The sequence below is a fragment of the Pseudophryne corroboree genome, chromosome 6, assembly GCF_028390025.1.
Source record: "Pseudophryne corroboree isolate aPseCor3 chromosome 6, aPseCor3.hap2, whole genome shotgun sequence".
NCBI lineage: Eukaryota > Metazoa > Chordata > Amphibia > Anura > Myobatrachidae > Pseudophryne > Pseudophryne corroboree.
In genome coordinates, this window is record NC_086449.1 from 562,768,146 (window position 1) to 562,784,800 (window position 16,655).

The 16,655-nt window shown below is 47.0% G+C and overlaps 2 protein-coding genes across 6 annotated transcripts in view; one reads left to right on the forward strand and one right to left on the reverse strand.

Annotated features, from left to right (window-relative positions):
* The window catches only part of NOPCHAP1 (NOP protein chaperone 1), a 103,006-nt gene extending 95,306 nt beyond the window's left edge, over positions 1 to 7,700 (reverse strand). The window contains exon 1 of one of the 2 annotated variants that reach the window (XM_063927767.1): positions 7,179 to 7,700. In XM_063927767.1, the coding sequence (XP_063783837.1) occupies positions 7,179 to 7,356 (178 nt within the window). In that variant the 5' untranslated portion in view covers positions 7,357 to 7,700. The remainder of the gene's footprint in view (positions 1 to 7,178) is intronic. The other variant, XM_063927768.1, reaches the window with a different exon arrangement.
* Positions 7,074 to 16,655, forward strand: part of SLC41A2 (solute carrier family 41 member 2) — a 264,977-nt gene continuing 255,395 nt past the window's right edge. Inside the window, exon 1 of one of the 4 annotated variants that reach the window (XM_063927763.1) lies at positions 7,074 to 7,155. The gene's annotated coding sequence lies outside the window, so the exon portion shown is untranslated. Of the gene's footprint in view, positions 7,156 to 7,717; positions 7,975 to 16,655 lie in introns of those variants that run through there. The other 3 variants (XM_063927765.1, XM_063927766.1, XM_063927762.1) reach the window with 3 other exon arrangements.

Below are 16,655 nucleotides of genomic sequence, written 5' to 3' on the forward strand. Positions count from 1 at the left end.
GGTATCAAATTTGTAGAATTTTGCAAACGTGTTTGCCCCTGACCAAGTAGCTGCTCGGCAAAGTTGTAAAGCCGAGACCCCTCGGGCAGCCGCCCAAGATGAGCCCACCTTCCTTGTGGAATGGGCATTTACAGATTTTGGCTGTGGTAGGCCTGCCACAGAATGTGCAAGCTGAATTGTACTACAAATCCAGCGAGCAATAGACTGCTTAGAAGCAGGAGCACCCAGCTTGTTGGGTGCATACAGGATAAACAGCGAGTCAGATTTTCTGACTCCAGCCGTCCTGGAAACATATATTTTCAGGGCCCTGACAACGTCTAGCAACTTGGAGTCCTCCAATTCACTAGTAGCCGCCGGCACCACAATAGGCTGGTTCAGGTGAAACGCTGACACCACCTTAGGGAGAAATTGGGGCGAGTCCTCAATTCTGCCCTATCCATATGGAAAATCAGATAAGGGCTTTTACATGATAAAGCCGCCAATTCTGACACTCGCCTGGCTGAAGCCAAGGCCAATAACATAACATGACCACTTTCCACGTAAGATATTTCAGATCCACGGTTTTTAGTGGCTCAAACCAATGTGATTTTAAGAAACTCAACATCACGTTGAGATCCCAAGGTGCCACACGAGGCACAAACGGGGGCTGAATATGCAGCACTCCTTTCACAAATGTCTGAACTTCAGGTACTGAAGCTAGTTCTTTTTGAAAGAAAATCGACAGAGCCGAGATCTGTACTTTAATGGAGCCTAGTTTTAGGCCCATATTCCCTCCTGCTTGCAGGAAATGCAGAAATCGACCTAGTTGAAATTCCTCTGTTGGGGCCTATTTGGCCTCGCACCATGCAACATATTTCCGCCATATGCGGTGATAATGCTTTGCCGTAACATCTTTCCTGGCCTTAATAAGCGTAGGAATGACTTCTTCCGGAATACCCTTTTCTTTTAGGATCCGGTGTTCAACCGCCATGCCGTCAAACGCAGCCGCGGTAAGTCTTGGAACAGACAGGGCCCCTGCTGTAGCAGGTCCTGTCTGAGCGGTAGAGGCCACGGGTCCTCTGAGAGGATCTCTTGAAGTTCCGGGTACCACGCTCGTCTTGGCCAATCCGGAACCACGAGAATTGTGTTTACTCCTCGCTTTCTTATTATTCTCAATACCTTTGGTATGAGAGGCAGAGGAGGGAACACATAAACCGACTGGTACACCCACGGTGTCACTAGAGCGTCCACAGCTATCGCCTGAGGGTCCCTTGACCTGGTGCAATATCTTTTTAACTTTTTGTTGAGACGGGACGCCATCATGTCCACCTGTGGTTTTTCCCAACGGTTTACCAGCATCTGGAAGACTTCTGGATGAAGTCCCCACTCTCCCGGGTGGAGGTCGTGTCTGCTGAGGAAGTCTGCTTCCCAGTTGTCCACTCCCGGAATGAACACTGCTGACAGTGCTAGTACATGATTCTCCGCCCATCGGAGAATTCTTGTGGCTTCTGCCATCGCCATCCTGCTTCTTGTGCCGCCCTGTCGATTTACATGGGCGACTGCCGTGATGTTGTCTGACTGGATCAGCACCGGCTGGTGTAGGAGCAGGGATTTTGCTTGACTTAGGGCATTGTAGATGGCCCTTAGTTCCAGAATATTTATGTGAAGGGAAGTCTCCTGACTCGACCATAGTCCTTGGAAGTTTCTTCCCTGTGTGACTGCCCCCCAGCCTCGAAGGCTGGCATCCGTGGTCACCAGGACCCAGTCCTGTATGCCGAACCTGCGGCCCTCTAGAAGATGGGCACTCTGCAGCCACCACAGTAGAGACACCCTGGTTCTTGGAGACAGGGTTATTAAGCGATGCATCTGAAGATGCGATCCGGACCACTGGTCCAACAGGTCCCACTGAAAGATTCTGGCATGGAACCTGCCGAAGGGAATTGCTTCGTAAGAAGCCACCATCTTTCCCAGGACCCGCGTGCAGCGATGCACCGATACCTGTTTTGGTTTCAGGAGGTCTCTGACTAGAGATGACAACTCCCTGGCTTTCTCCTCCGGGAGAAACACTTTCTTCTGGACTGTATCCAGAATCATACCCAGGAACAGTAGCCGTGTCGTCGGAACCAGCTGTGACTTTGGGATATTCAGAATCCAGCCGTGCTGGTGCAGCACCTCCTGAGATAGTGCTACTCCCACCAACAACTGTTCCTTGGACCTCGCTTTTATTAGGAGATCGTCCAAGTACGGGATAATTAAAACTCCCTTTTTTCGAAGGAGTATCATAATTTCCGCCATAACCTTGGTAAATACCCTCGGTGCCGTGGACAGTCCAAACGGCAGCGTCTGGAATTGGTAATGGCAATCCTGTACCACAAATCTGAGGTACTCCTGGTGAGGATGGTAAATGGGGACATGCAAGTAAGCATCCTTGATGTCCAGGGATACCATGTAATCCCCCTCGTCCAGGCTTGCAATAACCGCCCTGAGCGATTCCATCTTGAACTTGAATTTTTTTATGTATGTGTTCAAGGATTTCAAATTTAAAATGGGTCTCACCGAACCGTCCGGTTTCGGTACCACAAATAGTGTGGAATAGTAACCCCGGCCTTGTTGAAGTAGGGGTACCTTGATTATCACCTGCTGGGAATACAGCTTGTGAATTGCCGCTAGCACCGCCTCCCTGTCTGAGGGAGCAATCGGCAAGGCAGATTTTAGGAACCGGTGGGGTGGAGACGCCTCGAATTCCAGTTTGTACCCCTGAGATACTATTTGAAGGATCCAGGGATCCACCTGTGAGCGAGCCCACTGATCGCTGAAATTCTTGAGGCGGCCCCCCACCGTACCTGGCTCCGCCTGTGGAGCCCCACCGTCATGCGGCGGACTTGGAAGAAGAAGCGGGGGAGGACTTTTGCTCCTGGGAACCTGCTGTTTGTTGCAGCCTTTTTCCCCTACCTCTGCCTCTGGACAGAAAAGACCCGCCTTTTCCACGCCTGTTTTTCTGGATCCGAAAGGACTGAACCTGATAAAACGGCGCCTTCTTAGGCTGTGAGGGGACATGGGATAAAAATGCTGACTTCCCAGACGTTGCTGTGGAAACTAGGTCCGAGAGACCATCCCCAAATAATTCCTCACCCTTATATGGCAACACTTCCATGTGCCTTTTAGAATCTGCATCTCCTGTCCACTGGCGAGTCCATAAGCCTCTCCTAGCAGAAATGGACAATGCACTTACTTTAGATGCCAGTCGGCAGATTTCCCTCTGTGCATCTCTCATATATAAGACTGAGTCTTTTATATGGTCTATGGTTAACAGGATCGTGTCTCTGTCTAATGTGTCAATATTTTCTGACAGTTTATCTGACCACGCAGCGGCAGCACTGCACATCCAAGCTGACGCAATAGCTGGCCTAAGTATAATGCCTGAGTGTGTATATACAGACTTCAGGATCGCCTCCTGCTTTCTATCAGCAGGTTCCTTGAGGGCGGCCGTATCCGGAGACGGTAGTGCCACCTTTTTAGACAAACGTGTGAGCGCTTTATCCACCCTAGGAGGCGTTTCCCAACGTGACCTATCCTCTGGCGGGAAAGGGAACACCATTAGTACCTTCTTAGGAATTACCAATTTTTTATCAGGGAAAGCCCACGCTTCTTCACACACTTCATTTAATTCATCTGATGGGGGAAAAACTACGGGTAGTTTTTTCTCCCCAAACATAATACCCTTTTTAGTGGTACCTGTATTTATATCAGAAATGTGCAACACCTCTTTCATTGCCTCAATCATGCAGTGAATGGCCTTAGTGGGCATCAGGTTAGACTCATCGTCGTCGACACTGGTGTCAGTATCAGTGTCGACATCTGGGTCTGCGGCCTGAGGTAGCGGGCGTTTTAGAGCCCCTGATGACCTGTGCGACGCCTGGACAGGCACGAGCTGAGAAGTCGGCTGTCCCACATTTGGCATGTCGTCAAATTTCTTATGTAAGGAGTCTATACGTGCACTCATTTCTTTCCATAAGCTCAACCACTCAGGTGTCTGCCCCGCAGGGGGTGACATCCCTTCTAAAGGCATCTGCTCCGCCTCCACATCATTATCCTCATCAAACATGTCGACACATCCGTACCGACACACCGCACACACACAAGGAATGCTCCAACTGAGGACAGGACCCACAAAAGCCCTTTGGGGGGACAGAGTGAGAGTATGCCAGCACACACCAGAGCGCTATATAATGCAGGGACTAACTGAGTTATGTCCCCTATAGCTGCTTTTTCTATACAATTTATACTGCGCCTAAATTTAGTGCCCCCCCTCTCTGTTTTTACCCTGTTCTGTAGTGTAGACTGCAGGGGAGAGCCAGGGAGCTTCCTTCCAGCGGATCTGTGAAGGAGAAATGGCGCCAGTGTGCTGTGGGAGATAGCTCCGCCCCTTTTCCGCAGACTATTCTCCCGCTTTTTTCTATATTCTGGCAGGGGTATTTTCCACATATATAGCCTCTGGGGCTATATATTGTGGTATTTTTGCCAGCCAAGGTGTTATTATTGCTTCTCAGGGCGCCCCCCCCCCAGCGCCCTGCACCCTCAGTGACCGGAGTATGAAGTGTGTGTGAGGAGCAATGGCGCACAGCTGCAGTGCTGTGCGCTACCTTGGTGAAGACTGATGTCTTCTGCCGCCGATTTTCCGGACCTCTTCTTGCTTCTGGCTCTGTAAGGGGGACGGCGGCGCGGCTCCGGGACCGAACACAAAGGACTGGGCCTGCGGTCGATCCCTCTGGAGCTAATGGTGTCCAGTAGCCTAAGAAGCCCAATCCGGCTGCAAGCAGGCGAGTTCGCTTCTTCTCCCCTTAGTCCCTCGCTGCAGTGAGCCTGTTGCCAGCAGGTCTCACTGAAAATAAAAAACCTAAATCTATACTTTCTTTCTAAGGGCTCAGGAGAGCCCCTAGTGTGCATCCAACCTCGGCCGGGCACAAAATCTAACTGAGGCTTGGAGGAGGGTCATAGTGGGAGGAGCCAGTGCACACCAGGTAGTCAAATCTTTCTAGAGTGCCCAGCCTCCTTCAGAGCCCGCTATTCCCCATGGTCCTTATGGAGTTCCCAGCATCCACTAGGACATCAGAGAAAGACGCTTTACAAACAAAAAACTGAATTGCCTGAGCCAGCAGGATATAGGGATGAGCCCGTTGCATACTGGGAGGCCGAAAGGTTTGATCGTTTGGTGCCAATCCGCTGTCGCTACCTCATATCCCAATTTTATCCTGTGGATAACCTGTAAAACCCTGCAGGAGAAATGTAGGTTTAATAATGTATCTTATATATCATATCACTGCGCTGTGCGCAGTTTGAGAATTATTAACTGCACGGATATAGAGCTGCATGGACACTAAAAAGTATGAGGTATTTTGGTTCTAAAACGTATTGACAATTGTTCTTGAGACACCTTTACATAGAAAGTCATATTAATAATCTTCGCTCCAGCAGGAAGATAGGTGTCGATTAGCAGGCCTTTTGGTTGACAAAACATTTTGTTTGAGATACAAACTAAGGTTTGGAAAGAAGACTGTGCTTTTTGCATCTCCTGTTGGGTAATGGGTTTGGGGAGAAGGGGGGGGTGAAGGTGGTTATGTTTAGGCTGCGGGGAGGGGTGGTTAGGTTTAGACACAACTGGAGTGGTAAAGGCCAGTACACACGGGTAGAGATGTGTGCTGAGCAATCTAGCACAGACCGCTCAGCACACATCTCTCCCCCGCTAAGCACATCCCCCGTTCCGCACACAGCGCGCTGTGTGCTGAGCGAGGGGGCGGCCCGCTCATTTCATAAAGCGGTGTGAATGAGCTATGTGCTAGATCAGCCTGCATGCAAGCACAATCTAGTACCGGAGATAGCAACGTGCGGGGCCGCTCATCACTATCGCTGTGGGGTATACACACGGAGAGATCAGTTCTTAACTTAATCTTGTCAGATTGCTTAGAATTTAAGCACAGATCTCTCCGTGTGTACCCCCTTTAGCGTTAGGCTGTGGGGAGGGAGGGTTAGGGGGCTAGGGGTGAAGGCAAGTATACTTACTTACCCCCCCATCAGGATTCCAATCTTCAGGATGTCACATAGGTATTCTGACCGCCAACACCCCAAACTCCGGTAAATCATACCGAACAGTTACTGATAAAGGACTTCACTGCTACATGAATAGACCACACTGAATTTTCTGTACAGATAAGCTCACTGTTCTAATAACGCTATAGTTCGGGGCGGTTTCATTTAAATGTTCCCAAAATAGCACATAACAGCTAGCAACATCACTAGCTTCACCTTGTACCCCACAGATGTGTGCATAATAAAACAGCTACAGCATATAGGGGTACCATACACAGTGAATGTGCGCACAACCAAACACTGCTGAGATGATCAGTGCCACATCCCACAGAAATGAAAGTGCCCCTTCATGCGCTCTTGCATTGCTGTCATTACAGAAGCCAAACAACACCAGTTTTCCTGTGCATCTCTATGGGGTGCAATGTACAGTTAAAGATATTACCGACTGCGAAGTGACCACGCCCAGCCACCCTAGGAGGCACTTGTGGTTGTGTCTATGCTGCCTTCGTGCAAAGGACCTGGACGTGACATAACGAGTGGGCAGGAGAGAACTTCCGCCCTTACAGCTCCTAAATGTTTTCTTCGTTCTCCGTTTGTTTGGGGTATTTCTTTTTTTACATGCAGCATTGGACGCTCGCCACGCATCGGGCTCGGTGTCTCGCTCCGCTCGCCACACTTTTCTATTCCAAATAGATTGTGACATGGACCCAGGGGGTTATGGGAAAGGTCCTCCGCACGAAGAGAATCTAGACGCTACCAGGCACTTGTGGCCATTGAAAACAAATAAATGAAGCAAACACTATAGGGTTTATTCATGAAGTAGTGAAAAGAGTGGAGAAGCAAGACTGCGGAGAAGTGGCCCATGGCAACCAATCAGCTGTTCTGTACAATTGTATTTTATGCAAATTATAAATGTTACTTCAATGCTGATTGGTTGCCATGGGCAACTTCTCCACACTTTTCACTGCTTCATGAATCGACCCCTATAAGAGCACACGAGCTCGGCGCAGGCCGGCACTGCAATGAAGACCACTCTGGGGTGTGGATAAGGCTTCCCTGTGCCTGACACTAGCTGCTGGACTCCTACAGGTATGATGCGTGCAGAGCATTACCTGCAGACGAGCCCACTTCCAGCAACTCTCCAGACCGAACCTGCTGCACACCCTGCGCCCCTGCTGCCGCCATCTTCCACCATGCAACCTTAATAGTTTGTAGCGGCGGCGCATAAAAATGAGGCACTATGTGCAGCACACTGATAACGTCACTGGAGGCGGCTCTATCAGTAGCCATGTTGGTTATGGGCAGGAATGACAGCAGTGCCCAGCAGCACAACCGCACCGGCTCTGTAGCTGGGTACTAATGTGCCATGACACAGAGCTGGTTAAGTGAGTGTTATTGCCACTCATTGCAGCGTAAAGGGCACTGACTCCTCCGTGTCTATGGCGAGACCCGGCTAACACGTACCGAGCGACAAGCCTGGGCCACTCGCAGAGATCTGATGCAGTTTATCAATACTTAAGTTTTTCACTAATAACAACAATCCTCCCCCTCCTTCCCTTATGGCTACCGCGCTGCCCAGCTTAAGTATGGCACTGTCCGAGAATCATCGCCTAGTGCCTGGCTAGGGGCGGCGGCCATGTGTATGACCCGGCAGCAGTGCATATACTGGCCAAGCCCGGTAACACCGGCTCCGTGTGACGTACACAGTGATGACGTTGAGGAGGCACCGAAGCCCCGCCCACATACGCGGGTCAGGGGGTAACGTAGAACGGTCCGGTGACATCACATCTACCTCATCGGGTTGCCACGCCTAGTGCCCCGTAAGTCCGGCAGCCTGATCTCGGGGAGCGGCATGACCAGGGACGGCAACGGCACCATGAAGCGGGAGCTACTGCGGCACTCAGTCAGGTAATGCCGCGTGACGGGTCCCACATATCCCTCCGCTACTGCTGGCTACATGCGCTGATAGCTGTCACCTGTCACTGCGCCGTCATTACTGCGCCTACATTCCCTGTTATATACTGTATGCTGTGGTGAGAGTGCTGCTACATGTACTTATCACCACTGGCTATAGTGCTGTCACCTGTATACATACCACTGGCTGTAGTGCTGTCACCTGTATACATACTGTTACTGTACCTCTGGCTATCGTGCTATCACCTGTATACATACCTTTGACTATAGTGCTGTCACCTGTATACATACCGCTGGCTATAGTGCTGTCACCTGTATACATACCGCTGGCTATAGTGCTGTCACCTGTATACATACCGCTGGCTATAGTGCTGTCACCTGTATACATACCGCTGGCTATAGTGCTGTCACCTGTATACATACCGCTGGCTATAGTGCTGTCACCTGTATACATACCGCTGGCTATAGTGCTGTCACCTGTATACATACCGCTGGCTATAGTGCTGTCACCTGTATACATACCGCTGGCTATAGTGCTGTCACTAATATACATATCACTGGCGAGAGTGCTGTTACCTGTATAAATACCACTGATGAGAGTGCTGTCCCCTGTATACATACCACTGGTGGGAGTGCTGTTGCGGATATACATACCATTGGCTATAGTGGTCTCATCTGTATACATACCACTGGCTACAGTGCTGTCACTTGTATACATACCACTGGCTACATTGCTGTTACCTGTATACATACCTCTGGCTATAGTGCTGTCACCTGTATACATACCACTGGCTATAGTGCTGTCACCTGTATACATACTACTGGCTATAGTGCTGTCACCTGTATACATACCACTGGCTATAGTGCTGTCACCTGTATACATACCGCTGGCTATAGTGCTGTTACCTGTATACATACCACTGGCTATAATGCTGTCACTAGTATACATACTACTGATGAGAGTGCTGTCACCTGAATGCATACCACTGGTGAGAGTGCTGTCACCTGAATGTATACCACTAGTGATAGTGCTGTCACCTGTATACAAACCACTGGTGAGAGTGCTGTCACCTGTATACAAACCACTGGTGAGAGTGCTGTCACCTGTATACAAACCACTGGTGAGAGTGCTGTCACCTGTATACAAACCACTGGTGAGAGTGCTGTCACCTGTATACAAACCACTGGTGAGAGTGCTGTCACCTGTATACAAACCACTGGTGAGAGTGCTGTCACCTGTATACAAACCACTGGTGAGAGTGCTGTCACCTGTATACAAACCACTGGTGAGAGTGCTGTCACCTGTAAACAAACCACTGGTAAGAGTGCTGTCACCTGTATACAAACCACTGGTAAGAGTGCTGTCACCTGTATACAAACCACTGGTAAGAGTGCTGTCACCTGTATACAAACCACTGGTAAGAGTGCTGTCACCTGTATACAAACCACTGGTAAGAGTGCTGTCACCTGTATACAAACCACTGGTAAGAGTGCTGTCACCTGTATACAAACCACTGGTAAGAGTGCTGTCACCTGTATACAAACCACTGGTAAGAGTGCTGTCACCTGTATACAAAACCAGTGATGAGAGTGCTGTTACCTGTACACAGAACCACTGGTGAGAGTGCTGTTACCTGTATACATACCACTAATGAGAGTGATGTCATCTATATCTATAGTACCACTGGCTGTAGTGCTGTAACCTGTATGCAAACCACTGGTCACACTGCTTTTACCTTTATACATACCACTGGTGAGCGTGCTGTCACCCGTATACATACCACTGGGGAGAAAGTGCTGTCACCTGTATATATACCACTGGTGATAGTGCTGTCACCTGTATACATACCACTGGCGATAGGGCTGTTATCGGTATACAAACCACTGGTGAGTGTGCTTTCACCTATATACAAATCACGGGTGAGAGTGCTGTTACCTGTATAAATACCACTGGTGAGAGTGCTGTCACCTGTATACATACCAATGGTGAGAGTGCTGTTGCCTGTGTAAATACCACTGGTGAGAGTGCTGTTGCCTGTATACATACCACTGGCTATAGTGCTGTCCCTTGTATACAATCCACTGGTAAGACTGCTGTCACCTATACACATGCCACTGGTGAGAGTGCTGTCACCTGTGCACATGCCACTGGTGAGAGTGTTGTCACCTGTGCACATGCCACTGGTAAGCGTGCTGTCACCTGTATACATGCCACTGGTGAGAGTGCTGTCACCTGTATACATGCCACTGGTGAGAGTGCTGTCACCTGTATACATGCCACTGGTGAGAGTGCTGTCACCTGTATACATGCCACTGGTGAGAGTGCTGTCACCTGTATACATGCCACTGGTGAGAGTGCTGTCACCTGTATACATGCCACTGGTGAGAGTGCTGTCACCTGTATACATGCCACTGGTGAGAGTGCTGTCACCTGTATACATGCCACTGGTGAGAGTGCTGTTACCTGTATACATGCCACTGGCGACAGTGCTGTTACCTGTATACATAAAACTGGTGAGAGTGCTGGCTCCTGTATACATGACACTGGCTATAGTGCTCTCACCTGTATACATACCACTGCCTGTAGTGCTGTCACCTGTATACATGCCACTGGCTATAGTGCTGTCACCTGTATACATGCCACTGGCTATAGTGCTGTCACCTGTATACATGCCACTGGCTATAGTGCTGTCACCTGTATACATACCGCTGGCTATAGTGCTCTCACTAGTATACATACCACTGGCTATAGTGCTGTCACCTGTATACAGTGGGGCAAAAAAGTATTTGGACAGCCACCGATTGTGCAAGTTGATCCACTTAAAAAAGATGAGAGAGGTCTGTAATTTCCATCATAGGTACACTTCAACTGTGAGAGACAGAATCTGAAAAAAAGAAACAGGAAATCACATTGTATGATTTTTAAACAATTTACTTGTATATTCTTGTGGAAAATAAATATTTGCACACCTACCAAGCAGCAAGATTTCTGGCTCTTACAGACCTGTTACTTCTTCTTTAAGAAGCTCTTCTATCGTCCACTCGTTACCTGTATTAATGGCACCTGTTTGAACTGGTTATCTGTATAAAAGACACCTGTCCACACCCTCAAACAGTCAGGCTGCTACCTCTCCACTATGGCCAAGACCAGAGAGCTGTCTAAGGACACCAGGGACAAAATTGTAGAGCTGCACAAGGCTAGGATGAGCTACTCGACAATAGGCAAGCAGATTGGTGAGAAGAGATCAACTGCTGGCGCAATGATAAAAAAAATGGAAGAAATACAAGATCACTGACAATCTCCCTCGACCTGGGGCTCCATGCAAGATCTCACCTCGTGGGTTATCAATGATCTTGAGAACGGTGAGGAATCAGCCCAGAACTACACAGGGGGACCAGGTCAATGACCTCAAGAGAGCTGGGACCACAGTCACAAAGGTTACCATTAGTAACACACTACGTCGTCATGGATTGAAATCCTGCAGGCCCAAAAGGTCGCCCTGCTTACGACAGCACATGTCCAGGCTCGTCTAAAGTTTGCCAGTGACCATCTGGATGATCCAGAGGAGGATTGGGAGAATGTAATGTGATCAGATGAGGGCAAAATCGAACTTTTTGGTATAAACTCCACTCGCCGTGTCTGGAGGGAGAAGAATGATGAATGGCATCCCAAGAACACCATACCCACTGTGAAGCATGGGGGAAGAAACATCATGCTTTGGGCTGCTTTTCTGAAAAGAAGACAGGACGACTTATCCGTATTAAGGAGAGGATGAATGGGGCCATGTATCATGAGATTTTGGGCAAAAACCTCCTTCCCTCAGTAAGAGCATTGAAGATGGAATGTGGCTGGGTCTTCCAGCATGACAATGACCCCAACCACACCGCACGGGCAACTAAGGAGTGGCTCCGTAAGAAGCATTTCAAGGTCCTGGAGTGGCCTAGCCAGTCTCCAGACCTCAACCCAAAAGAAAATATGTGGAGGGAGTTGAAAGTCCGTGTTGCCTGGCGACAGCCCCAAAACATGACAGATCTAGATAAGATCTGCATGGAAGAGTGGGCCAAAATACCTGCTACAGTGTGTGCAAACCTGGCAAGAACTACAGGAAACGTTTGACCTCTGTAATTGCCAACCGAGGTTATATTACAAAGTATTGAGTTAAACTTTTTGATTGTCCAAATATTTATTTTCTGCAAGAATATACAAATAAATTGTTTAAAAATCATACAATGCGATTTCCTGTTTTTTTCCCTTCAGATTCTGTCTCTCACAGTTGAAGTGTACCTATGATGGAAATTACAGACCTCTCTCATCTTTTTAAGTGGGTCAACTTGCACAATCGGCTGTCCAAATACTTTTTTTCCCCCCACTGTACATACCTCTGGCTATAGTGCTGTCACCTGTATACATACCACTGGCTATAGTGCTGTTACCTGTATACATACCACTGGCTATAGTGCTGTCACCTGTATACATACCTCTGGCTATAGTGCTGTCACCTGTATACATACCACTGGCTATAGTGCTGTTACCTGTATACATACCACTGGCTATAGTGCTGTTACCTGTATACATACCATTGGCTATAGTGCTGTCACCTGTATACATACCTCTGGCTATAGTGCTGTCACCTGTATACATACCACTGGCTATAGTGCTGTTACCTGTATACATACCACTGGCTATAGTGCTGTCACCTGTATACATACCACTGGCTATAGTGCTGTCACCTGTATACATACCACTGGCTATAGTGCTGTCACCTGTATACATACCACTGGCTATAGTGCTGTCACCTGTATACATACCTCTGGCTATAGTGCTGTCACCTGTATACATACCACTGGCTATAGTGCTGTTACCTGTATACATACCACTGGCTATAGTGCTGTCACCTGTATACATACCACTGGCTATAGTGCTGTTACCTGTATACATACCACTGGCTATAGTGCTGTCACCTGTATACATACCTCTGGCTATAGTGCTGTCACCTGTATACATACCACTGGCTATAGTGCTGTTACCTGTATACATACCACTGGCTATAGTGCTGTCACCTGTATACATACCTCTGGCTATAGTGCTGTCACCTGTATACATACCACTGGCTATAGTGCTGTCACCTGTATACATACCACTGGCTATAGTGCTGTCACCTGTATACATACCACTGGCTATAGTGCTGTCACCTGTATACATACCACTGGCTGTAGTGCTGTCACCTGTATACATACCTCTGGCTATAGTGCTGTCACCTGTATACATACCACTAGCTATAGTGCTGTTACCTGTATACATACCTCTGGCTATAGTGTTGTTACCTGTATACATGGGATCAGTACGTATTACCGCCGGACGGAATCCCGGCGGTCGGAATACTGACACCGGGATCCCGACCAGCACAATCCTGACGGGGGCAAGCGCAATGCAGCCCCTTGCGGGCTCGCTGCACTCACCACGCTGCGGGCTCGGCGCTCTAATTTATTCTCCCTCTATGGGTGTCGTGAGGGAGTTTCACCCCTCTTGCACAGATCGTTTGCTGTCACACAACATTTGAAGAAGTTGAAAAAATACTTAGTTCAAGAGGAGAGCAACAAATTGACATTATTATTTGTCAAATTGAACAAAACACCACCGAATCTTTACATATACTATCCGAGGCTTACAGGGCAGGTTGTGTGTTTGAGTCACACAAAAGATACAGGGGTCTATTTACTAAGCCTTGGATGGAGATAAAGTGGACTGAGATGAAGTACCAGCCATTCGGCTTCTAACTGCCATGTAACATGCTGTTTGGTTGCCAGCTCCTGTCATTTTTCAAACCCAATCAGCATTGAAGTAACATTTGTCAAGTGCATTCTATGTAGCAGCTGATTGGTTGCCATGGGAAATTTCTCAACTCTTTTCACTGCTTCATGAATAGAATTACTAACTGCCATGTTACAAGCTGTGTTTGAAAAAATGACAGCTGATTAGTTGGTACGGGAAATGGTTACTGACGGCCGGCATCCCGGTCAGTGGTAATTCATACTGAACCCGTTGTTACACTCTTTTTGTTATACTTTATTTGGTGAATGTCCAGGGCTTTAAAAAAAAAACTCCTTTTCTTAAACGAACACCAGGAATGGGTGTGGATCATTTGGTCGGCAGTCACTAGGTCAACATGGACTAAAGGTTGATGTGAAAAAGGTTGAGACAAACTAAGGTTGACATGAGTTGTTTTTATTGGGGGGTTTTTGTGTCGTTTAGTCCGTAAAATCAGCTGGAACCCAAATTAGTGCACCACATTGAACTTTGGGCAAGGTGCCTCTCTCTGCTTGGGACAGGTTACCATTCCCAATCGTAGTCCACTTGGATCGTCAAGTATGAAAAAGTTCAACAAATGAAAAAAAATTAAAAAACTCAGGTCAACATAGGAAAAGGTTGACATATTGCCAATATCTACCTTTGAGCCATGTTGACCTAATATATGTGGACCTATTATAGTCGACCTAACAACAGGATCCTACCAGGAACCTATTAGGAATATCTATTTTTCTTCATGGCGCAGTTGATTTTCTTGAGGTAACTACAGACCCCGCCATATACATTGTTACACTCCAGGAGAACATTTGCCCTCTGCCTTGACTTTGCGTATTTTTTATGTTTCTTATTGCAGCTGTGCTCTCCCTGAAATACTTAGTATTGTCAAGTGGACGGTCTAGTGCAAAGTCCCATTGTGTATATATAAGAGAAATATACATCTTGAGATTAGATTTTCAAAAAAGAATGTGACCCTTTTATGCGTACATACTTACACATATCCCTATAGGAAGATGATTAATTTTGTCTGTTTGTGAGAACTTTTCAAATAGCTTTAATTGCACCAATCATATTAATATTTTATGTAGGGCCTGATTCAGAGATGGACACAGTTCATACAGCAGCTGTGTAAATATAGGCCCTCATTCCGAGTTGATCGCTCGCAAGGCGAATGTAGCAGAGTTACACACGCTAAGCCGCCGCCTACTGGGAGTGAATCTTAGCTTCTTAAATGTGCGACCGATGTATGCGCAATATTGCGATCACAAACGAGTTAGCAGTTTTTGAGTAGCTTCAGACTTACTCTGCCTGTGCGATCAGTTCAGTGCTTTTCGGTCCTGGCTGACGTCATAAACACACCCAGCGTTCGCCCAGGCACTCCCACCGTTTCTCCGGCCACTCCTGCGTTTTTTCCGGAAACGGTAGCGTTTTCAGCCACACGCCCCTAAAACGCCGTGCATCCGCCCAGTAACACCCATTTCCTGTCAATCACAATGCGAACGTCGGAGCGATGAAAAAGCCGTGAGTAAACTTACTTTCTTCATAGCAAAGTTACTTGGCGCAGTCGCAGTGCGAACATTGCGCATGCGCACCAAGAGAATTCTCACTGCGATGCGATGAAAATCGCCGAGCGAACAACTCGGAATGAGGGCCCTAGTACTGCTGCTGGAGGTGTCTTATGTAAATAGGCGCCTCCTGTCGGCTTCTCTGATCTTATTCTGCTTCCGCATCAGATAATTTTCATGAAGAGTGGCCATCAGGTTACTCAGCATGGCTGGTGTTTTCACGGAGTAAACACAGACTCTGGCCTTGCTCACCCCTTTTCCCAACCCCAAATAGACGCAGCATGTAATTCATGCATCCACTGATCTGCACATGCACAGTGATGATCCTGCACATTCACAGATCAGTAACAAATGGCGATATACGCAAACCACCGGGTTTGTGTACATCTCAAAATCAGACCCATAGTTTTGTAAGAAACCCAAACATAGGTATTTATTATAACCAATGAGAATCAAGAATATATATATATATATATATATATATATATATATATATAATTTAATTGAGCATGTACTACTTAATTTTATCGGGCGTTGGTCAGCTCCTGGTTAGTCAATTCAATTCTCCATCCCGCCACTTATGAATTTCCACTTCAACCACTGTTTATGACCATTATTTTTCAACTAACATTTTAACTTTTCACGTTAATGGGCAGCTTTATCAAAGCTTTTAGAGAGATAAAGTGGAGAGAGCTAAAGTACCAAGAGTCACCTGCCGACGGGCTCACAATATATTGGCCAGTATCATTTTACAGGCTGTGTAAAAAGGAGCTGATTGGTTGGTACTTTATCTCTCCCCTATATCTAAGTTTTATAATCTTCTGTCTTTGTGTTCTTAATTTTCTTGGCTTTGTTTTTTTAATGGCACGTTAGTGAGTAAATTGGTTTACAGAATTTGATTAAATTATGTTGCGACTTCAATTTGCGATGAGTTGAGGAGCAATTGAAGAGTTCGTAGCTCTTGAACTAAATCTTAATAGTGAGTGAGAAATATTTGGTGGAGATTTTGATCAGTTTTAGGCAGGTCATTTGGTTTTCCTGTGATTAATATTTTCACATTCATATTTCACACTTGCACGGTTGTATCTGGTAACAAGAAACCATTATTATTTGTCATCATTGTCATTTTGGAGGAACACTTGATTACTGTGAGCCAGTAGCTTGATTTTGCCTTTTAAATAAGTATTAATGAACACCAATGCAATTTTAAATGTTTCAAATAAGTGATATTAATAAGTATAGTTTTCCTAATTAACATTTTGAAATGCAAAACAAAATGATAAAGATAAGTTGTATGTCAAGAT